The sequence below is a fragment of the Salmo salar genome, chromosome ssa05, assembly GCF_905237065.1.
Source record: "Salmo salar chromosome ssa05, Ssal_v3.1, whole genome shotgun sequence".
Taxonomy (NCBI): Eukaryota; Metazoa; Chordata; class Actinopteri; order Salmoniformes; family Salmonidae; genus Salmo; species Salmo salar.
The window spans coordinates 52,825,781-52,853,481 of NC_059446.1; the positions used below are offsets into that span (position 1 = coordinate 52,825,781).

At 42.4% G+C, this 27,701-nt stretch overlaps 1 protein-coding gene across 1 annotated transcript; it reads left to right on the forward strand.

Moving 5' to 3' along the window:
* The first annotated feature begins 585 nt into the window (after positions 1–585).
* Positions 586–27,701, forward strand: LOC106605112 (glycoprotein endo-alpha-1,2-mannosidase-like protein). The gene is made up of 4 exons (XM_014200435.2): positions 586–1,986; positions 5,610–5,719; positions 19,785–19,861; positions 26,962–27,701. The coding sequence occupies exons 1-4, from the start codon at positions 1,491–1,493 to the stop codon at positions 27,596–27,598; spliced, it is 1,320 nt and encodes a 439-aa protein (XP_014055910.2). The 5' UTR covers positions 586–1,490; the 3' UTR covers positions 27,599–27,701.

Consider the following 27,701-nt stretch of genomic DNA (forward strand, 5'->3'; position numbering starts at 1 on the left):
AACTGTTGTCACCTTCTCACCAAGCTGCTTGGCGATGGTCTTGTAGCCCATTCCAGCCTTGTGTAGGTCTACAATCTTGTCCCTGACATCCTTGGAGAGCTCTTTGGTCTTGGCCATGGTGGAGAGTTTGGAATCTGATTGATTGATTGCTTCTGTGGACAGGTGTCTTTTATACAGGTAACAAGCTAAGATTAGGAGCACTCCCTTTAAGAGTGTGCTCCTAATCTCAGCTCGTTACCTGTATAAAAGACACTTGGGAGCCAGAAATCTTTCTGATTGAGAGGGGGTCAAATACTTATTTCCCTCATTAAAATGCAAATCAATTTATAAAAGTTTTGACATGCGTTTTTCTGGATTTTTGTTGTTGTTATTCTGTCTCTCACTGTTCAAATAAACCTACCATTAAAATTATAGACTGATCATTTCTTTGTCAGTGGGCAAACGTACAAAATCAGCAGGGGATCAAATACTTTTCCCCCTCACTTTACATGCATAGCCTATAGTTGCCATCCATCAGTCCCCATGCGCCAAACAAATCTCAGTATAACACCCGGCCGGCTAGAGCTCCGCCTCCATGTAGCAAAACATGGACCGATAAAAGCAGCCATCGCTGATGGCGAATACCATGGACAGCGACCACGAAGCGTGCGCGTCCAGGATCTTGTTGCATTGAATTGAGAACGTTTTCGTTGCTGTCACTACGTGGGTTTACTTGCGAGCCTAATGTAAAGCATTGTGTAGGCGATATATCGAGCCAGCAGCGAAAAGCGAAATAGCGTAGCAGCGAAAAGCGAAATAGTTTAACAGGGTGACCGCAATTCAGCCATCAGAAGCCAACATCTGACTGTAACCTATAGACGATAGAAAGATATCATAGAGATTTGATCACTTGACATGGAGGCTACTCTTAACTCGAAATGTGCACATTTTCTCCAAGAGCTCATATAATCAGATGGTGGTATAGCCTTCACCATTGCAATTGGGGAACACTAATCAAAATGTGTCATGCATCCTTATTTCACATTCTCCACTACAACAAGGTAAAGTGCGCTCCTTAAGACATCGATATTCTGTTAACTGATTGAATTGAGCAAGTTAACTCCGCATGAGATCCTGATAAAGGGACAAATAATTTCACATCGCTGAGATCTAAATGCAATGACAGATTCCACTGCGTCAGGGCAACGCGACCATTAGGCTTCATCCGCAATCATGTAGGCCAATAGTTCGGCTATTTATCATAAAGTTCAACATTTTCTGCGTTCCAACAGCGACTGCATTTATGAATACTTTATATGAAGGCCTGCATTGTATACTTTCCTAGAGTGGAGTAGGTGAACTTGTAAAATAGACTAACTGTTATAGTATACTGCCTATAGGTTATACGACGTTTGGAGAAAAGGAAGTCTTATTCACACCGCTGACTTCAACCGACCAGGAACCCCGGTTCACTCCAGCAGGAATCGCCTCTACGAGACAATCTATCCGCAATGGCCAGGCTGCGGAAGAAAACGTGCATAGCTCTGTTCTTATTTACACTCTTCGTTTTCGGAACCATGATGGGTTTGAGAACTCTGAAGCCCAGCGATGGGTTCTCGGACCTGGCCCCGGGGTTGGGCCTCCTGCCGATGATTGGAGGAAGGATGGACCGGCGCTCGGTGTCCCAAGACGCCGTCTCCTCCCCGGAGCAGGTGCGCGCCAAAGTAGTTTTATCAAACTCTGGACCTGAAGGAACCATATTTTACGACGTCCACATATTTTACAGCGTGTGGTACGGGAACCCTTCGATGGATGGGAAATACATGCACTGGGACCATGTCCTCGTGCCACATTGGGACCCCAAAATCGCCGCCAGTTACCCGAAAGGGAGGCATATGCCGCCGGAGGACATCGGCTCCAGTTTCTACCCTGAGCTCGGTCCGTACAGCTCGAGAGATCCGGATGTATTGGAGTCACACATGGAGCAGATTGGAGCGGCTGCTGCAGGTAGAGTGCAAAGGTGCAGTGGTTATTCTATACTGAAACATACAAACAAGTTTTAACATTCGCATTAGTTTTGCTGCTGCAGTGCCTGTCCATTTAACTTTAAAGTTTTAACATTTTGCTCTACTTTGAGCACAGCTACAATAGGATATACAGATGAAGGCAGAAGTTTACAGACACCTTAGCCAAATACATTTAAACTCAGTTTTCACAATTCCTGACATTTAATCCTAGTAAAAATTCCCTGTCTTAGGTCAGTTAGGATCACCACTTTTAAGAATGTGAAATGTAAGAATAATAGTAGAGAGAATTATTTATTTCAGCTTTTATTTCTTTCATCACATTCCCAGTAGGTCAGAAGTTTACATACACTCAATTAGTATGTGGTAGCGTTGCCTTTAAATTGTTTAACTTGGGTCAAACGTTTTGGGTAGCCTTCCACAAGCTTCCCACAGTAAGTTGGGTGAATTTTGGCCCATTCCTCCTGACAGAGCTGGTATAACTGAGTCAGGTTTGTAGGCCTCCTTGCTCACACACGCTTTTTCAGTTCTGCCCACACATTTTCTATGGTATTGAGGTCAGGGCTTTGTGATGGCCACTCCAATACATTGACTTTGTTGTCCTTAAACCATTTTGCCACAACTTTGGAAGTATGCGTGGCGTCTTTGTCCATTTGGAAGACCCATTTGCGACCAAGCTATAACTTCCTGACTGATGTCTTGAGATGTTGCTTCAATATATCCACATAATTTTCCTGCCTCATGATGTCATCTATTTTGTGAAGTGTACCAGTCCATCCTGCAGCAAAGCACCCCCACAACATGATGCTGCCACCCCCGCGCTTCACGGTTGGGATCGGGTTCTTCGGCTTGCAAGCCTCCCCCTTTTTCCTCCAAACATAATGATGGTCATTATGGCCAAACAGTTCTATTTTTGTTTCATCAGACCAGAGGACATTTCTCCAAAAAGTCGATCTTTGTCCCCATGTGCAGTTGCAAACCGTAGTCTGGCTTTTTTATGGCGGTTTTGGAGCAGTGGCTTCTTCCTTGCTGAGCGGACTTTCAGGTTATGTCGATATAGGACTCGTTTTACTGTGGATATAGATACCTTTGTACCTGTTTCCTCCAGCATCTTCACAAGGTCCTTTGCTGTTGTTCTGGGACTGATTTGCACTTTTCGCACCAAAGTACGTTCATCTCTAGGAGACAGAACGCGTCTCCTTCCTGAGCGGAATGACAGCTGCGTGGTCCCATGGTGTTTATACTTGCGTACTATTGTTTGTACAGATGAACGTGGTACCTTCAGGCATTTGGAAATTGCTCCCAAGGATGAACCAGACTTGTGGAGGTCTACAATTTTGTTTCTGAGGTCTTGGCTGATTTCTTTTGATTTTCCCATGATGTCAAGCAAAGAGGCACTGAGTTTGAAGGTAGGCCTTGAAGTACATCCACAGGTACACCTTCAATTGACTCAAGTGATGTCAATTAGCCTATCAGAAGCTTCTAAAGCCATGACATAATTTTCTGGAACGTTCCAAGCTGTTTAAAGGCACAGTCAACTTAGTGTATGTAAACTTCTGACCCACTGGAATTGTGATGTAGTGAATTATAAGTGACATAATCTGTCTGTAAACAATTCTTGGAAAAATTACTTGTGTCATGCATGAAGTAGATGTCCTAACCGACTTGTCAAAACTATAGTTTGTTAACAAGAAATTTGTGGAATGGTTGAAAAACGAGTTTTAATGACTCCAACCTAAGTGTATGTAAACTTCCGACTTCAACTGTATATGTGCCAACATCACTCAAGAGTTCCTTCCACTGACTTGAATGACTCACTTTGATGCATATAGTCTATATATTCTGCCAGATGTATACTGTTATGGCTCATTTGGAATACATTGCTTGCGTTGCACATTGCTCGTGCTGTCTGTCTTCCTTATTCTAACAGACAACCATTCTACTGTATCTTTAGACTGCATAAGTGATGCCTCATATCTGAGTGATGAAATTTGCCTTCCTACATGTAGTGACACTTTAGACACTCTGTTTTAATCGTAATAGTGAGTATCCTTCAGTACACGCGTGAAGTGACAGCTCATAAATGTCTATGTTGCAGCCAGATAAATTCTTGTCCACACCCTGATAGAGGGGAATATCAAAAACTGTTCTGTCAAGCAGCCAGCACAGCAGGCCACTGGCACACACAGTATGCATGCAGCTAATTGATCAAGCCATGTCCACAAGCTGTGTGGAATATTTGATTACAATATCTAAAAAGCCCTGGTCGAGTGAATTAAAAAGTTATGGCCGCACTATTCATTTTTTTCACTTATCCTGCGCTTTGCCGGTTTATTTCAGCACTCATGTAGTGGACAGCTCTGCACGCTCACCTAAAAGCCCACCAGCAGCCTTTTCTCACAGTCGTTTTAGAACTGTGTTTATCTTGACATCCACTTCCAAGCAATCTTGAACGTGAACAATTGAACACTTGAATAATATGTGTTTACTGCTTTTCTGTATTTCACTGATATCGAACATACAAACAGTTGAAAGTCAGAAGTAGGCCACGCGAGTAGGATGTCCCCTTTTTACTCTAAAAAGTTATTGAAAATCCTTGGTCAGTAGAAGGAGCCCTTAAGTCTTATCAGTAAGTGGCCATGACTGTCCATTGCAAAGGTCAGCACTGAAAACCATAACCAGAAGTGGCATGTAGATTGTCTGAAATAAGTTGCCTATGTTTTAAATGAAAAAATGTAAGCTACTTTTATTGAACAAAATGGGAGTGTTAATGCCTTGGAGTTGGGTGTGAAAACAAGTTTTCAAAAACGACTGATGGGACAGCCAATCGAGCCATGCTAATGTTGTCTGCCTTCGGCTGAACTGGTTATTGTACACCATCCAGGAAATGATCTTCCTTCCCCCTTTCTTTCCCCTCCCTTCCCCCTAAACCGAACACTGTGACAGATGGAACACAGAAAGGGCAACTGAATGTGCTTAGTTAAAAAGAGTCCATTTAATTAAAGCCACTGGCACAAAGACCCGTCAGAAATTCCAAATAGCATCCTGCTGGCAGCGGTGACTGATACCACTACGCGAGGAGCCCATAATAAAATGAATAGTGTGGACATAACTTTTTAATACATGCGGCCATGACTTTTTAGATATTGTAATCAAATATTCCACACAGCTTGTGACCAAAGTGGACATGACTTGATCAATTAGCTGCATGCATACGGCAGCAATCACATCAATAAGTCCTTCAAGCCAATCCGGAACCCTTAGGGGATGTAGGTACACATGTGTATCACATATATCAATGTCAACATCACACTGACCAATACAACTTAAAATGGTGTAACAGGGACATCATGAGGTTCAGGATTGGGTATCAGAGATGTGTGGTCATTGAAATAGAATGACTAGAATGGACATTGAAGTCAATGTTCTGTGATAGGTGGACCAGCAGCCATATTGAGTGTATTGTAAAATTGCCATGCTATGAGGGGCTTTACCCTTTCTAGTCATTTTATTTCCCCATTCTAGTAATTATATTTCTGTGTGGGGTATAGCCAACCTGAAATGTCCTGTGTGGAGACTGAGAGAGACTTGTCCTGTGTGGTCTAGGGGTGCTGGTGCTGTCCTGGTATCCTCCGGGCCTGGCCGATGACAACGGGGAGCCCACAGAGGACCTGGTGCCGGCCGTCCTTGACGCTGCTCACAGACACAACCTCAAGGTAAGGAACAGACAGACAGAGAGACAGACAGACACTTTGCTTTGGAATCAGTGTTTGGGATTCATGAGTTCTGGATAAGAATGTGTGCTTTGGTAAGGAATCTTCCAAAGAACAAAGTTACACAACCAAATGGTAAACAGATCTTAGTACTGTACAATAGTATTGTAATACACAATAGTATACCATTACTTCAAAAAAGTTGATAGCCAAGTGTGACATGACTTTGAGTAGGCAGCGGGGAGGGTGAATGAGGACATCTCTAACTAAGAGCAGAGGGGACATAATAAAGCTGCCGGCGGGAACTGTTGTTTATGGGACTGGATGAGCAGGGAAACACATCAGGGAACTACATGACCTATTGCCAATTAGGTCGGAAAATGCCATCCCAGAGATAACGACTGCATCAACGTCGACTCGTCGAGTCCCCTCTGCCTGCTGTCACAGACTGCATTGAAGCTCATGAAACTTTTAGAGGGCCCCTTCTTCGTAATTCGATACGTGCAACATCAGACGGTAGATGCACATCAGATGCAGCAGAGACGAAGTAGCTATTCAAGATGTTTAAAGGAAAAAAGATACTCCAAGTGAGCTGTACTGGCTTGATCCGGCAGAATCTTTGATGACATAACCGATATATAAAAACAGCCACACAGTCGTTTGAGTGGTGTGTGTCCATTCACCCTGAGCGGTTGGAGGTCTGTGAGAATGTGTCTAAGATGCTTTAAGGCAGTTTAAGTGGTGTACGTTACGTATGCTGCATTTCGGTATATAGCACTTTGGGTGGTATATCCAGGGGTGAATTTTTCAAACACCTGAAACAGCATTTTCCAGCAATCTAGAGCAATAATCATTATGCCTAATTCTATGTAAAAACAATGCATATTTTTCTGCATGGGTTATCTAAGCATACCTCTTTATGTGTGTGCCCCTCTGCAAAATACCGCTGACAGATCATTTTTTTATAAATAATTATGATAAAGCGTGGGCTTAAAAATTTGTTGAGTAATTAATTTAACATCTGAAAAAAAAAACAGGACAAATTTGAGGGGGCATGTGCCCTTGTGGCCCGTATGGGCAGGACACCTCTGGGTGTGTATCTGTGTGTCAGTAGACAGCTGTGCAGCAGGATGACTTGCATTTGTGTGTGTGTTTGTTTTAAAGGTCCAATGCAGCTGTTTTTATCTCATTAAAATCACATTACTGTGATTGTTTTCAATTAAAATGGTCAAAAAGAAACAAAAATTGTTTCTTAGCAAAGAGCAATTTCTCAAGTAAGAATTTTGCTGTCTAGGAGTGGAGTGGTCTGAGTAGGGAGGGGAAAACCATAAACTACCTGTTATTGGCAGAGGTTAGGAACTCTTTCCTATTGGGCTATTAACAAATTTACCACCTGGTGATTTTTCTATTTAGAATTTTTTTTAATGTAATCTTTATTAAACTAGGCAAGCCAGTTAAGAACAAATTCTTATTTACAATGACTACCTCGGCCAAACCCGGACGATGCTGGGCAAACTGTGGACCGCCCTATGGGACTCCCAATCACGGCTGGTTGTGTTATATCTTGGAATCGAACCAGGGTCTGCAGTGACGCATGCCTCTAGCACTGAGATGCAGTGCCTTAGACCGCTGCGCCACTCGGGAGCCTGCGCCATCCTGCCGCTACAGGCTGACATTTCAGGCGGTCTTTTCAAACAGGGCTTACACTAAAATGGCATTATCATGATTTTCACAATTTCACAATTGAAATATCTATAAAACACAGGAAATCACGTTTTTGACTGCACTGGGCCTTTAAAGACTGCTTAGGGGCATTGCGAGCCTCGTGCCTGTGTGAATGAATGCGGACTGAGTGCAGTGTGACAAGAGAGTCAGGCTTAAGCTAGAGCCCCTTTCTCCAGCTGTGTTGCATCAATAATACACACGCTGTGTTTGCTCAACACACGGTCACATTTAAAGACAATTGAGAGCGGATTCGTTTTTGTGTTTGCATGAGAATCTCTGCTACATAAAAATCATGCAAATAATGCAGGCCGATATTCAAAATGAATATTTATAAGAGCACAAGTACAGAAAATAAATGTCTGTTGTACATGTAATGTTGTGTTCGTTATTCCGTAACCCACTCCATGTATTTGTACAGAAATAGTCCAGTTCCATGTTTTACACGGGACCGATAGATGTGCTAGGAAGCCATGTGAATAACCCTGTAATGCCAGCATACTCTAGGTAAAGTTAAACTAAACTATATCAAACTCCCCGACCTCAGTCCTTATAAGCATAAGTAATCAAACAAAAAGCAGGACGTTACAGTACAGAGGTTCTAGTTAATTCTGGAGGATTCAGATTTGCCTATATTTTTTCCACCAAAAAAGTGCAGTTTTACTGATAAGAGAGAGCAGTAAAAAAAATAAAGCCAAAGTAGGGAAAGGTAACTTTAACAAACAACAACCAAGTTGTTGCCACTTTTTTGTAAAGAGCTACGGGATGGGGCCTATATACACTATAAACACTGTATGTGGACACCCCTTCAAATTAGTGGATTTTACGATTTCAGCCACATCCTTGGCTGACAGGTGGATAACATCGAACACACCGCCATGCACTCTCCATAGACAAACATTGGCAGTAGAATGGCCCGTACTGAAGAGCTCAGTGAATTTCAATGTGACACCATTATAGGTCACCTTTCCAATAAGTCAGTTCGTTAAATGTCTGCCCTCCTAGAGCTGCCCCAATCAACTATAAGTGCTGTTATTGTGAAGTGGAAACGTCTAGGAGCAACAATGGCTCAGCCATGAAGTGGTAGGCCACACAAGCTCACAGAATGGGACCACCGAGTACTGAAGCACGTAGCGTGTAAAAATCATCTGTCCTCGGTTGCAACACTCACTTCCAAACTGCCTCAGGAAGCAACATCAGCACAAGAACGGTTCGTCTGGAGCTTCATGTAATGGATGCCAGGAGAATGCTACCTGCCCAAATGCATAGTGCCAACTGTAAAGTTTGGTAGAGGAGGAATAATGGTCTGGGGCTGTTTTTCATGGTTCGGGCTAGGCCCCTTAGTTCCAGGGAAGTGAAATCTTAACGCTACAGCATACAATGACATTCTAGACGATTCCGTGCTTCCAACTTTGTGGCAAAAGTTTGGGGAAGGCCCTTTCCTGTTTCAGCATGACAATGCCCCCGTGCACAAAACGAGGTCCATACAGAAATGGTTTGTCAAGATCGGTGAGGAAGAACTTGACTGGTCTGCACAGAGCCACGACCTCAACCCCAACAAACACCTTTGGGATGAATTGGAACACAGACTGCAAGCCAGGCCTAAACGCCCAACATCAGTACCCGACCTCACTAATGCTCTTGTGGCTGAATATAAGCAAGTCCCAGCAGAAATGTTCCATAATCTAGTGGAAAGCCTTCCCAGAAGATTGGAGGCTGTTATAGCAGCAAAAGGGGGACCAACTGCATATTAATGCCCATGATTTTGGAATGAGATGTTCGAAGAGCAGGTGTCCACATACTTTTGGTCATGTAGTGTATCATTATTTTAAAAGTCCAAAAATGGATGTACCAATCCCAGATTGACCCTTTAATAACCTTGTTATATAATATTTAGAGTGGTACTCTGCATCAGTATCCTGTTCAAGTGCTCACTTGCTCCTGACCACATTCTCCCTCCACCACTGCACATAAGGACATCCACATGTTGGAGTGCCTTTAGTGAAAAATCTTCACAAACTGCTGACCGTAGAAAAATGTCTTGGGTCTCTAATAATTTTGAGCTGCGACGCAAACATTTATTTTTCTAATGCTAAAGAGGCCCTCTTGCATTACAATCTTCCTGGAATTTTCTGCAAAGACAAGGCAAATTAAAAGGTATAATTGTGCCTCCTCTTTCACACCAATATGTAAGACGGGGGATGAGCAGTAGAATGCATAATCGTTCTTGGTTGAGTCCTAACATAAGATCCATGGGCATAACTTGACCCATTGTTATCAATGCATGACTTATGCAAAAACATGTTAAGCATATGGATTTCAAGGTAGGATTCGGACTTTTACTCTCAGTGGCAGCATCCCACCATCCCAGCATTTCACTTCATCATAGGGCTCTTTGACTTGCATGTACAGTACATTCTATTGTACTCCTTCTGAGGGATCCTTAGGAGCAAAAGTGAGCAAACATTTATCTGAGGTCCCAATGTGTGTAGCCTCTTCAAAGGAAATGTGAATGCAGTACATGAAAGATAAGTGATGTTATCTTTCATGGACACAAACAATGTTGTCAAAGAAAGAGACTAGAAGAGAAAGCCTTTAGGGGGCACCAGCATGAAGTGTTTGTCACTGTTGCCGGTGAACGTCTGACACGGTACATGCTCAGCCAGTCCGTCTCTCTGTTTATCAGTCTTGACATCCCTCTCCTGTCAGATCTGTCGTGACGGAACTTCTCTTTACAGTCCGAGCTGAGGTGATCACAATGAGTGGAGGCTACAGAGCCTTTATAACTTGCCACTTGACAGAGCAATCTAAGAGAGCTCTGTGTGTGACGCGGTCGGAATAACAGCAGACAGTCCCGAGACAGACATGCTGAATCTTCACAGTCTGAGAAAGCCTTAGAAACACAGGCCAGAACAGATCTGGACCATTCTACCAGGGTTGGGGTCGTTTGTGGTGACGGTGGCACGAGGGGTGTTGTACAAAACAAAGTCATCAGCGATTGGATCGTCTCAAACCAATCAGAGTATCAAACCCACACGTGTTCTGGCTCAACCCATCAGTTTCTGGACCAATCAGATGGCTCGAGTGTTCACATTCGGTGAAGGGTTGAGGAGGTACTCAGATCCAGACTCATTATGGAAAATAACCTAACCTCTATGGTGGGTGTGGAGTAGCGTTTGGTCGGAGCGAGGAGTCTGGGTAGCCAGGCAATACTACTATGGCACTGACTTAGACTCCCAAATCTAGGACCTTACACTAGATGACACTGAAGAAAACAGACTGTTTTGTTTATATAAGAATAGCATTGGAAAAAGCTCCTAAATCAAGTATGGGCACCCACACAGCTTTTGTATTATGTATGTACGGTTGGAGTTTAAGAGCAGATCCTCTTGCGGTTGAAGGCTCCAGAGCTCCACTGAGTTGAACAATTGTGGTCATACTCTGCTTGCTTGGAGAGTAGCACAGGCTGAAACTCCCCTTTGGCCCTTGAGGGGCTGTGTGTGGGCTCGGGGGGAGAGATCGAGATAGGCGGGGGTGACGGTCCCATGACTCAATTTTCCTCCCTGAACAATCCGGGCCCCAAGGGGAAGGAAAGTAGGGCATGTTGCACAGCAGCAGCAGTGCAGAGAGGCCCATGTGTGGGCAGGCCATGCTGTCAGGCACACTTCCCCATCTCCAGATGCCCAGCACAGCATGCAGCTTCCATCTTCCATCTCACAAGACTTGTTGCGTCCCAAATGGCACCCTATTCCATTCATAGTGCACTAATTACGGGCCCTGGTCAAAAGTAGTGCACTACATAGGGACTAGGGTGCCATTTGGGGCGCATGGTTGGTATGCCTGCTAGACGTTGACGTTAACGAGAAGTTGACAACTTAGCGTGTAGAACCCTACTGAATTGAACTAATATAACCGAAACGTTATTGGAAGAACGAAGCGGCAACATCTCATAATACGTTCAATACTGTATGGTGTTGACTGTTTTTAAATGCTGTCTGGGTAGTTTAACGGATGGTTGAAATCCCCTCCTAAGGGCCTGTTACAATGCATTAGGTTGTATTCCACTTGATTCAGCCAATTCTTTGCTCTGGTGATGGGGATAGGGCTGGGTCTGTCTGTGAGAAATGCTCTTGGTTTGCTTGGGTCTCTCATTTACGTCTAAATTGCTGCTGTGTAATGGCCTTGTGTGTCTTGGCTTTAAAAACTCGAATGTTTTTTTTTTTTTAGCCGAGTCACTCAGCTTTTAATCTAAGTTATTAGCACAGAAAGAGTTGTCACTTTCCCTCTAATGATACCTTGCCTTGAGACGTTAATCAGATTTCGGAGAGTTGTTCCTACGCTTATCGCCTTTGACACTGATTTCAGACGAGTGGCCTACACAGCCATAGTGAGCTACTCTGCCACGGGGCTCCAAATTCAAAGATATTTTCATCTGACACTGAAGCACTTAGCTGCCACCATTAGAGACAACAACAATTTTCTCCCCATGTCTACATTTAACTATACAGGACAACAGTTTAAAACCGCCTCGCCTCCCATCCCTAGCCTGCATCACTCTAATCCATTAGCGCACTTCTGTCCCAATGTCATGGTGACACTTTGAGCACTTGGTGTCACCAAGAGTTACATTACCACGGCAACTGCTTAGGAAGGCCCAGTAGCCACTCACTTTCATTTCAATACCGCCATACCCCCTACTCCAACCTATCCTAATCGAATGCACTATACTTGGCTACAGTCCCTCGCCATAATAAGACAAAGACAATTCCCACTCATGAAAAATACAAAACATGCATAGCCTAACAACGTGTAAAATGTTTAGCACTTTATTCTCCATAGTGAATGGTATACTAACCCCATAATGATAAGTATTTTTATAGCATAAAAGACAATTCCCAGTCATGAAAAACATGGTTAGCACTTTAATCTCCACAGCCCATGGTCAACACTAGCTAACCCCATAATGATAACAAAGTATTTTATAGGATAGTGTTACTTTAATATTTTTTTTTTAATTGAACCTTTATTTAACCAGGTAAGCTAGTTGAGAACAAGTTCTCATTTACAACTGCAACCTGGCCAAGATAAAGCAAGTCTTGGCAGACAGAACCAGGGAGTGGCGAGGCGGAGCTCAGACAGGAAATTAATCAAGGGTCAAGTGAGAATGATGGATCTACATCAAAAGCAGCAGACTTATGTTAGCAAACTGGCGAGGTGTTGCTGCTTCCATTCTGCTTATGGCTCTATCCATCCAGTTTCTTTCATGCTGGGCCCCTGCGTAACCCGTTGCGAGAGAAGAAAAGTGGTCCACTTTGATCATATATAATTCAAAGTAGTGAAATTCTCCACTCTTACTCTTAAAAAATTCAAGTTACACATTTTTGTATTTGTTTCGTAGCTGATCCATCGTGTGTTCAGCCACTCTGTTCCTCATTGAGGAATAGTCAGCTGGAATAGAACTATGATTCACTGGGCTTTAGTGGATGACGAATGACCTTGGGATAGATGTGTCAGGTTATTTGTCATGGCATAACACCAGTGCTGAAACAGTCATCGTCTGAGACAATCCTACAACGCAGTCTGTAAAGATTGATCAACATATTAACACTCACGAGTGTTAATATCGTATGAGGACATTTCTGGGCACCCACTTCGTCCACTTCTGTTGGCCGAGAAATATGACTGCTGCAGTTATACATGCTTGAGAGCTGGGGTTCAAATATCAGCCACAATTTGTGGTTCAACTTTCGATGATAAGTAGAGCAGGGGGAGAAGGGGTAGTGTTACTTTCATGTATATGTAATTAGCTGTGACTGTATTTTGGGGGTCGGGGGGGTATTTTATTAGGATCCGCATTAGCTGTTGCGAAAACCGCAGCTACTCTTTCTGGGGTCAACACAGAACATGAAACATGACATAACACAGAACATTAATAGACAAAAACAGTTCAAGGATAGAACTACCTACATTTAAAAATGGCACATAGCCTACACAGAGTATCAATACATACACACAAAATATCTCGGTCCAATAGGAGAGAGGCGTTGTGCCTTGAGATGTTGCTTTATCTGTTTTTTTTAATAAGGTTTGCTGTTCATTTGAGCAATATGAGATGAAGGGAGTGCCATGCAATAATGGATCTATATAATACTGTACACTTTCTTGAGTTTGTTCTGGATTTGGGGACTGTGAAAAGACCCCTGGTGGCATGTCTGGTGGGGTAAGTGTGTGTGTGTCAGAGCTGTGTGTAAGTTGACTATGCAAACAATTTGGAATTCTCAACACATTAATGTTTCTTAGAAAAACAAGAAGTGATGCAGTCAGTCTCTCCTCAACTCTTAGCTAAGAGAGACTGGCATGCATAATATTTATATCAGCCCTCTGATTACAATGAAGAGCAAGATGTGCCGCTCTGTTCTGGGCCAGCTGCAGCTTAACTAGGTATTTCCTTGCAGCACTTGACCACATGGCTGGACAATAATCAAGATAAGACAAAACTAGAGCCTGCAGGACTTACTTTTGAGTGTGGTGTCAAAAAAGCAGAACATCTCTTTATCACAGACAGACCTCTCCCCATCTTTACAACCATTGAACCTATATGTTTTGACCATGACAGTTTGTAATCTTAGGTAACACCAAGTAATTTAGTTTCCTCATCTTGTCCAACAGCCACAGCATTCATTACCAGATTCAGCTGAGGTCTAGAGCTTAGGGAATGATTTGTACCAAAGACAATGCTCTTAGTTTTACAGATGTTCAGGACCAGTTTATTACTGGCCACCCATTCCAAAACTGACTGCAACTCCTTGTTAAGGGTTTCAGTGACTTCATTAGCTGTGGTTGCTGACATGTACAGTTGAAGTCGGAAGTTTACATACACTTAGGTTGGAGTCATTAAAACTTGTTTTTCAATCACTCTTGTTAACAAACTATAGTTTTTGCCAAGTTGGTTAGGACATCTACTTTGTGCATGACACAAGTAATTTTTCCAACAATTGTTTACAGACAGATTATTTCACAAGTCCAGTGGGTCAGAAGTTTACATACACTAAGTTGACTGTGCCTTTAAACAGCTTGGAAAATTCCAGAAAATTATGTCATGGCTTTAGAAGCTTCTGATAGGCTAATTAACATAATTTGAGTCAGTTGGAGGTGTACCTGTGGATGTATTTCAAGGCCTACCTTCAAACTCAGTGCCTCTTTGCTTAACATCATGGGAAAATCAAAAGAAATCAGCCAAGACCTCAGATTTTTTTTTGAAGAAGTCCACAAGTCTGGTTTATCCTTGGGAGCAATTTCCAAACGCCTGAAGGTACCACGTTCATCTGTACAAAGAATAGTACACAAGTATAAACACCATGGGACCCACGCAGCCGTCATACCGCTCAGGAAAGAGACACATTCTGTCTCCTAGAGATGAATGTACTTTGGTGCGAAAAGTGCAAATCAATCCCAGAACAACAGCAAAGGACCTTGTGAAGATGCTGGAGGAAACAGGTAGAAAAATATCTATATCCACAGTAAAACGAGGCCTATATCAACATAACCCGAAAGGCCGCTCAGCAAGGAAGAAGGCACTGCTCCAAAACCACCATAAAAAAGCCAGACTACAGTTTGCAACTGCACATGGGGACAAAGATCGTACTTTTTGGAGAAATGTCCTCTGGTCTGATGAAACAAAAATAGAACTGTTTGGCCATAATGACCATTGTTATGTTTGGAGGAAAAAGGGGGAGGCTTGCAAGCCGAAGAACGCAATCCAAACGTGAAGCACGGCGGTGGCAGCATCATGTTGTGGGGGTGCTTTGCTGCAAGATGGACTGGTGCACTTCACAAAATAGATGGCATCATGAGCAGGAAAATTATGTGGATATATTGAAGCAACATCTCAAGACATCAGTCAGGAAGTTATAGCTTGGTCGCAAATGGGTCTTCCAAATGGACAATGACCCCAAGCATACTTCCAAAGCTGTGGCAAAATGGCTTAAGGACAACAAAGTCAAGGTATTGGAGTGGCCATCACAAAGCCCTGACCTCAATCCCATAAAAAATTTGTGGGAAGAACTGAAAAAACGTGTGTGAGCAAGGAGGCATACAAACCTGACTCAGTTACACCAGCTCTGTTAGGAGGAATGGGCCAAAATTCACCCAACTTATTGTGGGAAGCTTGTGGAAGGCTACCCAAAACGTTTGACCCAAGTTAAACAATTTAAAGGCAATGCTACCAAATACTAATTGAGTGTATGCAAACTTCTCACCCACTGGGAATGTGATGAAAGAAATAAAAGCAGAAATAAATCATTCTCTCTGCTATTATTCTGACATTTCACATTTTTAAAATAAAGTGGTGATCCTAACTGACCTAAGACAGCGAATTTTTATTTGGATTAAATGTCAGGAATTGTGAAAAACTAAGTTTAAATGTATTTGGCTAAGGTGTATGTAAACTTCCGACTTGCTTTTCTTTCATTATTTGTTCCTTTATGCATGAATACGATGGCTCACTGTTCGTTGCTGGCATTTCCTGCTTAAGTTTGGCCATTTTGCCAATTAAGTAATCATTCAAATAATTGGCAACATCAAATGGTTTTGTGATGAATAAGCCATCTGCTTCAATGAAAGATGGCGTTGAATGTCTTTCTGACCATCATTTAATTTAAAGCACGCCAACGTTTTTTTTCCATCTTTCTTTATATCATTGATCATGGCTTCACAATACAGTTTCTTCTTCTTTTTGTTAAGTTTAGTCACATAATTTTTCAGTAAGTCAGATGTACTGCCCGACTTATTTGCCACTCCTTTATCCCAATTTCTTTCAACCATACAGTTTCTAATTTCCTCATCAATCCATGGCGCCTTAACAGTTCTAACACTCCGTTTCTTAACAGGTGCATGTTTATCAATAACTGGAAGAAGCAATTTCATAAATCAGACAAACACATATTTTTACATCATCCACATAAGAGTCACAGCTAAAACATTTGTATGATCTCTTATACACTATTTTAGACCTAGCTTTTGGAACCTTGGTTCTCCTAGATATAGCCACTATATTGTGATCACGGCATCCAATGGGTACGGATTCAACTTTAGAAAAGAGTTCTACAGTATTAGTAAACATTTGATCATCAACACATGTGGATGATCTTGTTCCTGTAGTGTTTGTTAAACACCTTGGTAAATTGATTAATAACCTGAACCAAATTAAAAGGCACTGGTTACAGCAAGAAGCTTCCTCTTGAGCGGACGGCTTGATGAAAACCAGTCAATATTAAAGTTCCCAAGAAAGTAGACCTCTCTGTTTACATCAAATACACTATCAAGCATTTCACACACATTATTTAGGTAGTGTTAGCACATGGTGGCCTATAGCAACACCCCAAAAGAATAGGCTTTAGATGAGGCAGGTGAACCTGCAGCCACACTACTTCAATAACACTTGACATGAGATCTTCTCTAAGCTTTACTGGGATATGGCTCTGAATATACAGTACCAGTCAAAAGTTTGGACACACCTACTCATTCTAGGGTTTTTCTTTATTTTTACTATTTTCTACATTGTAGAATAATAGTGAATACATCAAAACTATGAAATAACACATATGGAATGTAGTAACCAAAAAACTCTTTAACAAATCAAAATATATTTTATATTTGAGATTCTTCAAAGTAGCCACCGTTTGCCTTGATGATGGCATTGCATACTCTTGGCATTCTCTCAACCAGTTTCATGAGGTAGTCACCTGGAATGCATTTCAATTAACAGGTGTGCCTTGTTAAAAGTTCATTTGTGGAATTTTCCTTCTTCATGTTTGAGCCAATCAGTTGTGTTGTGACAAGGTAGGGGTGGTATACAAAAGATAGCCCTATTTGGTAAAAGACCAAGTCCATATTATGGCAAGAACAGCACATATAAGAAAAGAGAAATGACAGTCCATCATTACTTTAAGACATGAAGGTCAGTCAATCAAGGAAAACTTCAAGAACTTTGAATGTTTCTTCAAGTGCAGTCGCAAAAACCATCAAGCGCTATGATGAAACTGGCTCTCATGAGGACTGCCACAGGAAAAGAGGACCCAGGAAGACTCTGCTGCAGAGGATAAGTTCATTAGAGTTACCAGCCTCAGAAATGGGCAGTTAATTGCACCTCAGATTGCAGCCCAAATGAATGCTTCACAGAGTTCCTAGTAACAAACACATCTCAACATCAACTGTTCAGATAAGACTAGGTGAACCAGGCCTTCATCGTCAAATTGCTGCATAGAAACCATTACTAAAAGACACCAATAATAAGAAAATACTTGCTTGGGCCTAGAAACACGAGCAATGTACATTAGACAGGTTTAAATCTGTTCTTTGGTTTGACAAGTCCAAATTTGAGATTTTTGGTTCCAACCGCCGTGTCTTTGTGAGACACAGAGTAGGTGAACAGATGATCTTCCCACCGTGAAGCATGGAGGAGGAGGTGTGATGGTGTGGGGGTGCTTTGCTGGTGACACTGTCAGTGATTTATTTAGAATTCAAGGCACACTTAACCAGCATGGCTACCACAGCATTCTGCACCGATACGACATCCCATTTGGTTGCGCTTAGTGGGACTATCAGGCTGTGTACGGGCTATTTGACCAAGAAGGAGAGTGATGGAATGCTGCATCAGATACCTGGTCTCCACAATCACCCGACCTCAACACAATTGAGATGGTTTGGGATGAGTTGGACCGCAGAGTGAAGCAGCCAACAAGTGCTCAGCATATGTGGGAACTCCTTCAAGACTGTTGGAAAAGCATTCCAGGTGACTACCTCATGAAGCTGGTTGTGAGAATGGCAAGAGTGTGCAAAGCTGTCATCAAGGCAAAGGGTGGCTATTTTGAAGAATCTCAAATCTAAAATATAATTGATTTGTTTAACACTTTTTTGGTTACTACATGATGCCATACGTGTTATTTCATAGTTTTGATGTCTTCACTATTATTCTACAATATAGAGATTAGTAAAAATAAAGAAAAACCCTTGAATGAGTAAGTTTGTCCAAACTTTTGGCTGGTACTGTATTTAGCAACACCTCCCCCATAAGCATTCATTCCTGTCTCTTCTATAGATGTTTTATCCTTGTATTGCTGCTACTGCTGTATCATCAAAGGAATTATCTAAGTGAGTCTCAGAATTGACTAATATATGGGCGTTATCTGATGTTAGCAAGTTATTGATTTCATGAACCATATTTCTAAGGCTACATATATAAATATGGGCAATTTTCAGTGTTTTCCTAGGTAGCTTCTCAGAGATGGACGCAATATGGAAAAGAACAAACAAAGCAAGAGAAAAAAAACATACATTTAGCAGTCCATTAATCAGTTGGTGTGTGTAAGTGTGTGTGTGTGTGTGCTGTGGGGTTGAAGCTACGAATCCATAGGCTTGGCTCTCTCATCCCTTCCAGGCTTTTAGGAGGGAGGCTGGACAATGTGCCTGTCATATTGGATGTAAGCAATGTCCCCACGCACTCTGGCAACTTTCATGGCCCGGGATAAGTTATTTTCTCTTCTGGCGCACAGCTTCAGGATAGTCCTCGTTACGGAAGATGTACGTTCCTCTCAAGTTCATGGCTCTTTCCAGAACCACTACCTTGTCCTTGAACCTCAGGAACTTGACGACTATCGGCCTGGGCTGGTGGTGGGTTTTCCAGTCCCGTTGGCGTGCTCCAACTCAGTCTTCCTGTGGTCCATCTTCAGTTTCTCTGAGAACATTTCTCTCACTTTGTCCTCAGACTCCATCCAGGTCATGTGGAGATTCTGCAATTCCATCCACAACAATGTTGTTCCGCCTTGACTGTCCTTCGAGATAATCTGATTTCTCTGTCATTGTTATCATGGATTCACATACAGAACTAATGTCCACTCTCAAAGGCTTACAGATTGTCGTCATCTTGCCGTTTCCCGGTTAAACTCATCGAGCAGACCCTGGGAGAACTGCAAACTGTTCTTCAGGTCCTGGACCTCTCTGGTCAGATTCTTTTATTAGTTGACTCCAACAGTATTTGGACACAACACTTGAAGCCATTTTGTCATTGTTGTAACAACTGCTTATTATAATGGATGAATAATAATGGATGTATTGCTCCTGCTGCGTCCTTAGGCTTTGAATAGCTCTCAATTAGACCCAAGGGGCAGCTGAACACAGCCCAGCTCCTGTCACCTTTCCAAATGTGAATATTCTCTAGAGTTTGAGTCAATACTAACTCATCACCTTAGATGGTTGGGTTGGCTGCATAGAAGCACTTACAAATATGTGACAACAATGCAATGAATGGAAAGCCGTGGACTCAGATGTTTTTTTATTTTCTTCCCAGGTTGCATTTCACCTCCAGCCTTACAGAGGGCGGAGCGACCACAGTGTCCATGACAACATCAAGTATATCATCGACAGGTAGGTGTAGTCTTTGTTTAGAGTAACTTCAAACTGAAGTGGACACAAAGTAAAACCTTATTGAACTTTCCTGTTGAAACAGTAGTTTTCAGTCAATATAGACCCTTTTATAGGACTGAGACAGTTCACTTCAAATCAAATTCTATTGGTCGTTTACACATGTTTAGGAGATGTTATTGCGGGTGTATCGAAATGCTTGTGTTCCTAGCTCCAACAGTGCAGTAATATCTAACAATACACACAAATCTAAAAGAAAAAAGAATGGACTTAAGAAATATAGAAATATTAAGACGAGCAATGTCGGAGTCCGGAGTGTGTGTGTGTGTGTGTGTGTGTGTGTGTGTGTGTATATATAGACAGTCAAAAGTCAAAAGTTTGGACACACCTACTCATTTAAGGGTTTTTCTTTATTTTTACTATTTTCTTCCTTTCCTGTGGCGGTCCTCATGAGAGCCAGTTTCATCATAGCGCTTGATGTTTTTTGTGACTGCACTTGAAAAAACGTTAAAAGTTCTTGAAATGTTCCTCACTGACCTTCATGTCTTAAAGCAGGTATTAACAAACTGGGGTACAGGTACGTGCAAAGCTCTCGGGGGTATGCCAAATAAAAATGTGATTCACAAAAAATGTATATATTTTTTCTTTCTTCACATTTTCAAACAGTCCATTTATATTTTCCAACAGGGCTATACATTTGGGTGAGTTTTTTTTCCCCTCACCTGAGTAGCCTCGTTTTACTGCCAAAAATAAAATAAAATCTTCTAGTGTTCAGCAAAATAACAACACAATGTCAAATACAGGTAGTCAAATAATTAACATCCAATCACATTAACCGTTACTCTCTCACGGGGATTCCACTAATGGTCCGTATGTAGCCAAACGTAGCTGCTGCTCATTCCGTTTGCTTGAAAATGGATTAATGGTTAAAAAAATTAAGTTCATAGACGCATACCGGCTCTACTGGTAGTACTGCTACGACCAGCACTACTACACCTGCACCTGTTGACGACACAAGTTGTTCTGCTTCCATGAGCACATCCAATGCTAGCATCAGTAATTCTACATTTGTTGTTAACCCAGCTAGCATGGGTTAACAGTTGTGAATCTGATGTAGCCGAAGAGCTACTGCCCATTACCCGGGAAAGCACCGAACAACAGACAGGGATGTTGGACCATCAAAGAGGTGCAAATATGATGAGAACTACATTGATTTGGGGTTCACTTATATTGGGAGTAGTGCCTTTCCTCAGCCACAGTGTGTTATATGTGCAAAAGTACTATCTCACAACTCGATGAAACATTCACTCTTGCGCAGACATTTAGAAACAAAACATGCCAATTTGAAAAATAAGCCACGGGAGTTTTTTGAGCGAGAATTAAGAGAACTTTAGAGTAGTAAGACATGTATAAAAGCAACAGATACCATTAATAAGAAGGGGTTAGAAGCGTCTTATATGGTGAGCTACCGAGTGGCTAGGACAAGCAAGCCCCATACTATTGTGGAGGACTTAATTATTCCTGCTGTCGCGGCTGGGACATGGTTGGGACAATGCTGGAGGAAAAGGCAACAAAAAAAAAACTATACAGACAATGCCTTCATCAAACAACACTGCTTCACGACACATCAGTGACATGGCAGGAGATGTTTTGAAACAATTACTGCTTCACATACAAGCCAGTGAATTTTATGCATTACAGCTGGATGAGTCAACAGATGTGGCGGGCCTGGCACAGCTCCTGGTATATGTCCGTTACGTTTATGGCGGATCAATTAAGGAAAACATCATCTTCTGGAAACCAGGACAACATTTTTTTAAGTACTAGACAGCTTTGTGACATCAAATGGACTTTGGTTGTCAAGATGTCATGGGATCTGTACTGATGGCGCAAAAGCCATGACAGGGAGACATAGTGGAGTGGTAACGCACGTGCAAGCAGTTGCTCCCGACGCCACTTGGGTACACTGCAGCATCCACCAAGTGGCTCTTGCTGCGAAGGGAATGCCTGACAGTTTGAAAGACGTTTTGGACACTACAGTGAAAATTGTTAACTTTGTTATATCAAGGCCCCTGAATACATAAGTGCGCTGGTTATCAAGGGGCAAAGTAGACAAAAATGTTTAACTGAGAGACGAGCTTAAAGTTTTTACTGACCATAATTTTCACTTGTCTGACCGCTTGCATGATGACGAGATTCTCACACGATTGGCCTATCTGGGTGATGTTTTTTCTCGCCTGAAAGATCTGAATCTTGGATTACAGGGACTCTCTGCAACTATATTCAATGTGCGGGACAAAATTGAGGCTATGATTAAGAAGTTGGAGCTCTTCTCTGTCTGCATTAACAAGGACAACACACAGGTCTTTCCATCATTGTATGATTTTTTTTGTGTGCAAATTAACTTAAGCTTACGGACAATGTCAAATATGATATTGCGAAGCACCGGAGTGAGTTGGGTGCGTAATTACGCAAGTACTTTCCCGAAACAGATGACACAAAAAACTGGATTTTTTGTCACAACACAACTAATTGGCTCAAACACATTAAGGAAAGAAATTCCACAAATTAACAACGCACACCTGTTAATTGAAGCTGGTTGAGAGAATGCCAAGAGTGTGCAAAGCTGTCATCAAGGAAAAGGGTGGCTTCTGTGAAGAATCTCAAATATAATTCATTGCTATATTGTAATTACTTCGCCACCATGGCTTATTTATTGCCTTAACTTACCTCATTTGCACTCACTGTATATAGACTTTTTGTTTTCTTTTGTTCTACTGTATTATTGACTGTATGTTTTGTTTATTCCATGTGTAACTCTGTTGTATGTATTGAATTGCTATGCTTTATCTTGGCCAGGTCGCAGTTGCAAATGAGAACTTGTTCTCAACTAGCCTACAATAAAAGGTGAAATAATTTTTGTAATTTTTTTATTTGTTTAACAATTCTTTGGTTACTACAGGATTCCATGTGCGTTATTTCATAGTTTTGATGTCTTCATTATTCAACAAGGCAGAAAACAGTAAAAATAAAGAAAAACCCTTGAATGAGTAGGTGTGTGCAAACTTTTTACTGGTACTATATATACATACAGTTGATGTTGTAAGTTTACATACACCTTAGCCAAATACATTTAAACTCACTTTTTCACAAATTATGACATTTAATCCTAGTAAAAATTCCCTGTCTTAGGTCAGTTAGGATCACAACTTTATTTTAAGAATGTGAAATGTCAGAATAATAGAGATAATGATTTAATTCAGCTTTTATTTCTTTCATCATGTTTCCAGTGGGTCAGAAGTTTACATACACTTAATTGGTATTTGGTAGCATTGCCTTTAATTGTTTAACTTGGATCAAATGTTTTGGGTAGCCTTCCAAAAGCTTCTCACAATAAGTTGGGGGAATTTTGGCCCATTCCTCCTGACAGAGCTGGTGTAACTGAGTCAGGTTTGTTCAGTTCTGCCCACAAATTTTCTATGGGATTGAGGTCAGGGTTTTGTGATGGCCACTCCAATACCTTGACTTTGTTGTCCTTAAGCCATTTTGCCACAACTTTGGAAGTATGCTTGAGGTCATTGTCCATTTGGAAGACCCATTTGCAACCAAGCTTAAACTTCCTGACTGATGTCTTGAGATGTTGCTTCAATATATCCACAATTTTCCTCCCTCATGATGCCATCTATTTTGTGAAGTGCACCAGTCCCTCCTGCAGCAAAGCACCCCCACAACATGATGCTGCCACCCCCGTGCTTCACGATTTGGATGGTGTTCTTTGGCTTGCAAGCCTCCCCCGTTTTCCTTCAAACATAACGATGGTCATTATGGCCAAACAGTTCTATTTTTGTTTCATCAGACCAGAGGACATTTCTCCAAAAAGTACGATCTTTGTCCCCATGTGCAGTTGCAAACTGTAGTCTGGCTTTTTTTAATCGCGGTTTTGGAGCAGGGGCTTCTTCCTTGCTGAGCGAACTTTCAGGTTATGTCGATATAGGACTTGTTTTACTGTGGATATAGATACTTTTGTACCTGTTTCCTCCAGCATCTTCACAAGGTCCTTTGCTGTTGTTCTGGGATTGATTTGCACTTTTCACACCAAAGTATGTTCATCTCTAGGAGACAGAACGCCTGTCCTTCCTGAGCGGTAAGACGGCTGCGTGGGTCCATGGTGTTTATACTTGCGTACTATTGTTTGTACGGATGAACGTGGTACCTTCAGGCGTTGGGAAATTGCTCCCAAGGATAAACCAGACTTGTGGAGTTCTACAATATTTTTTCTGAGGTCTTGGCTGATTTCTTTTGATTTTCTCATGATGTCAAGCACTGAGTTTGAAGGTAGGCCTTGAAATACATCCACAGGTACACCTCCAATTGACTCAAAAGATGTCAATTAGCCTATCAGAAGCTTCTAAAGCCATGAAATCATTTTCTGCAATTGTCCAAGCTGTTTAAAGGCACAGTCATCTTAGTGCATGTAAACCTCTGACCCACTGGAACTGTGATAGATTATTTAACTTAAAATTCACTGTGTCTGTAAACAATGGTTCGAAAAATTACTTGTGTCATGCACAAAGTAGATGTCCTAGCCAGCTTGTGTGGAGTGGTTGAAAAACAAGTTTTAATGACTCTAACCTAAGTGTATGTAAACTTCCAACTTCAACTGTACACACACACACACGTGTCTTAAGGAGTCTGAATACTTTCCTGACTTTTTCCACATTGTTACATTAGACTTATTCTAAAATGGATGAAATTTCAAACAAATCCTCAGCAATCTCAACACAATACCCCATAATGACGAAGCGAAAACAGGTTTAGACATTTTTGCAAATGTATTAAATATTAAAAACAGATACCTTATTTACATAAGTATTCAGACCCTTTATTATGATAAACAAAATTGAGGTAAGGTGCATCCTGTTTCCATTGATCATCCTTGAGATGTTTCTACAACTTGAAAGGAGTCCACCTGTGGTAAATTCAATAGATTGGATATGATTTGGAAAGGCACACATCCTTCTATATAAAAGGTCCCACAGTTGACAGTGCATGTCAGAGCAAAAACCAAGCCCTGAGGTCAAAGGAAATGTCCGTAGAGCTCCGAGACAGGATTGTGTCTAGGCACAGATCTGGGGAAAGGTACCAAAACATTTCTGCAGCATTGAACGTTCCCTAAAACACAGTGGCCTCCATCATTCTTAAATAGAACAAGTTTGGAACCACTAAGACTCTTCCTAGAGCTGGCCATCCTGGCCAAACTGAGCAATCGGGGGAGAAGGGCCTTGGTCAGGGAGGTGACCAAGAACTCAATGGTCACTCTGAGAGCTCTAGAGTTCCTCTGTGGAGATGGGAGAACCTTCCAGAAGGACAATTATCTCTGCAGCACTCCACCAATCAGGCCTTTATGGTAGAGTGGCCGGACGGAAGCCACTCCTCAGTAAAAGGCACATGACAGCCCGATTGTAGTTTGCCAAAAGCCACCTAAAGACTCTCAGACCGTGAGAAACAAGATTCTCTGGTTTGTTGAAACCAAGATTGAACTCTTTGGCCTGAATGCCAAGTGTCACGTCCCGAGGAAACCTGGCACCATCCCTACGGTGAAGCATGCTGGTGGCAGCATCATGCTGTGGGGATGTTTTTCAGCGGGCAGGGGCTGGGAGACTAGTCAGGATCGAGGGAAAGATGAACAGAGCAAAATACAGAGAGATCCTTGATGAAAACCTGCTCCAGAGCATTCAGGATCTCAGACTGGGGCAAAGGTTCACCTTCCATCTGGACAACGCAGGAGTGGCTTCGGGACAAGTGTAGATCCTTGAGTGGCCCAGCCAGAGTCCAGACTTGAACCCGATGGAACATCTCTGGAGAGACCTGAAAATAGCTGTGCAGCAACACTCCCCATCCAACCTGACAGAGCTTGAGAGGATCTGCAGAGAAGAATGGGAGAAACTCCCCAAATACAGGTGTGCCAAGCTTGTAGCGTCATACCCAAGAAGACTCGAGGCTGTAATCGCTGCCAAAGGTGCTTTAACAAAGTACTGAGGTAAGGGTCTGAATACTTAGGTAAATGTGATAATTTTATGTTTAATGAATTTGCAAAAATGTCAAAAAACAGTTTTTACTTTCTGATTATGGGGTATTGTGTGTAGATTGAGGGAAAAAAATTATTTAATCCATTTTAGAATAAGGTTGTAACCTAACAAAATGTGAAAAAAAGGGGTCTGAATACTTTCCGAAGGCACTGTGTATGTGTGTGTGTATACACACGATGGGATGTATAGACCAGTGGCGTATATACATCACATTTTTTTAATGAGCATGGCCTTATTTCTATTACAGCATATTGGATGACTTTAATTCATATTCCATTCACCCAGTTCAATGTCACAGCGACAGGTTTAGCTACTACATGAAACTCAAATTTTCCCTAAACGCATCACGAGGTTGCTACAACCTAGCCTATAAATGAAAGTTTACAACGTAGGTGCACACAGGTCGAGAGAGACATTTGTAATCAAAGTGACCACCTTGCGCACACTTGCCTGCATCTAGCTGATATAGGGTGTAATCATTAGTCCAACAGTTGCAGTCTCTTGGTCCAAGCTTTGATCTTCTTGGTCTTCCAGTGACACCGGGTGCTGTAGATGTCCTGAAGGGCAGGCAGTGTGGTTACGGCGATGCGTTGGGCTGACCGCACCACCCTCTAGAGAGTTCTGCGGTTGTGGATGGTGCAGTTGTCGTACCAGGCCGTGATACAGCCTGACAGGATGCTCTCAATGGTCCATCTGTAAACGTTTGTGAGGGTCTTAGGGAACAAAGTCAAATATATTCAGCCTCCTGAGGTTAAAAAGAGACACTGTTGCACCTTCTTCACCACACAGTGACGTGTATGCCGAGGAACTTGAAGCTTTTAACCTTCTCCACTGCGGCCCCGTCGATTTGGCTGGGGCCGTGCTCCCTCTGCTGTCTCCTGAATGCTAGATTACATGTAACTAACCCTAGAATGTGCTTCATATCTTATTAGGATACTTCTAGGTTATTTCTCCTTCCATGCAAATATCCAAATCTGTATCAATAATCTCTTGTCCATTTATTTGTGTTTGAAGGTACGGGGACCACGGAGCCTTCTACAAGTTCACCTCTAGCAAGGGGAATATCCTGCCTCTGTTCTACATTTATGACTCGTATCTGACGCCGCCTGAGAACTGGTCCGACCTGCTCCACCCCACGGGCTCCCACAGCCTGCGCGGCACGCCGTACGACAGTGTCTTCATCGCCCTCATCGTGGAGGAGCGCCACAAGCATGACATCCTTGCCGGTGGTTTCGATGGCATGTACACGTACTTCGCCTCCAACGGGTTCTCTTTTGGTTCATCCCACCAGAACTGGAAGGCGGTCAAGGCGTTCTGCGACGGTAACAACCTGTTATTTATACCTAGCGCCGGGCCGGGCTACATCGACACCGCGGTCAGACCGTGGAACAACCACAACACGCGCAACCGCGTCAACGGCCGCTACTACGAGACGGCCTTGCAGGCGGCGCTGAACGTGCGGCCCGAGATCGTCACGATAACGTCGTTCAACGAGTGGCACGAGGGCACGCAGATCGAGATGGCTGTGCCAAAAAAGACGGTGACCAGGTTGTATTTGGATTACCAGCCACACCAACCTGAGCACTACCTGGAGCTCACCAGGAGGTGGGCAGAGCAGTTCAACAAGGAGAAAGAGACATGGCTCATGTGAACTGGCACTGTGTGTGTGTGAAAGAGAGAGAAAAAGCACGAGTGACTGTAGAGGTTTATGAATGTGTGAGAGACAAGTGCGTGGGAATTGGACTGGAGAGAAA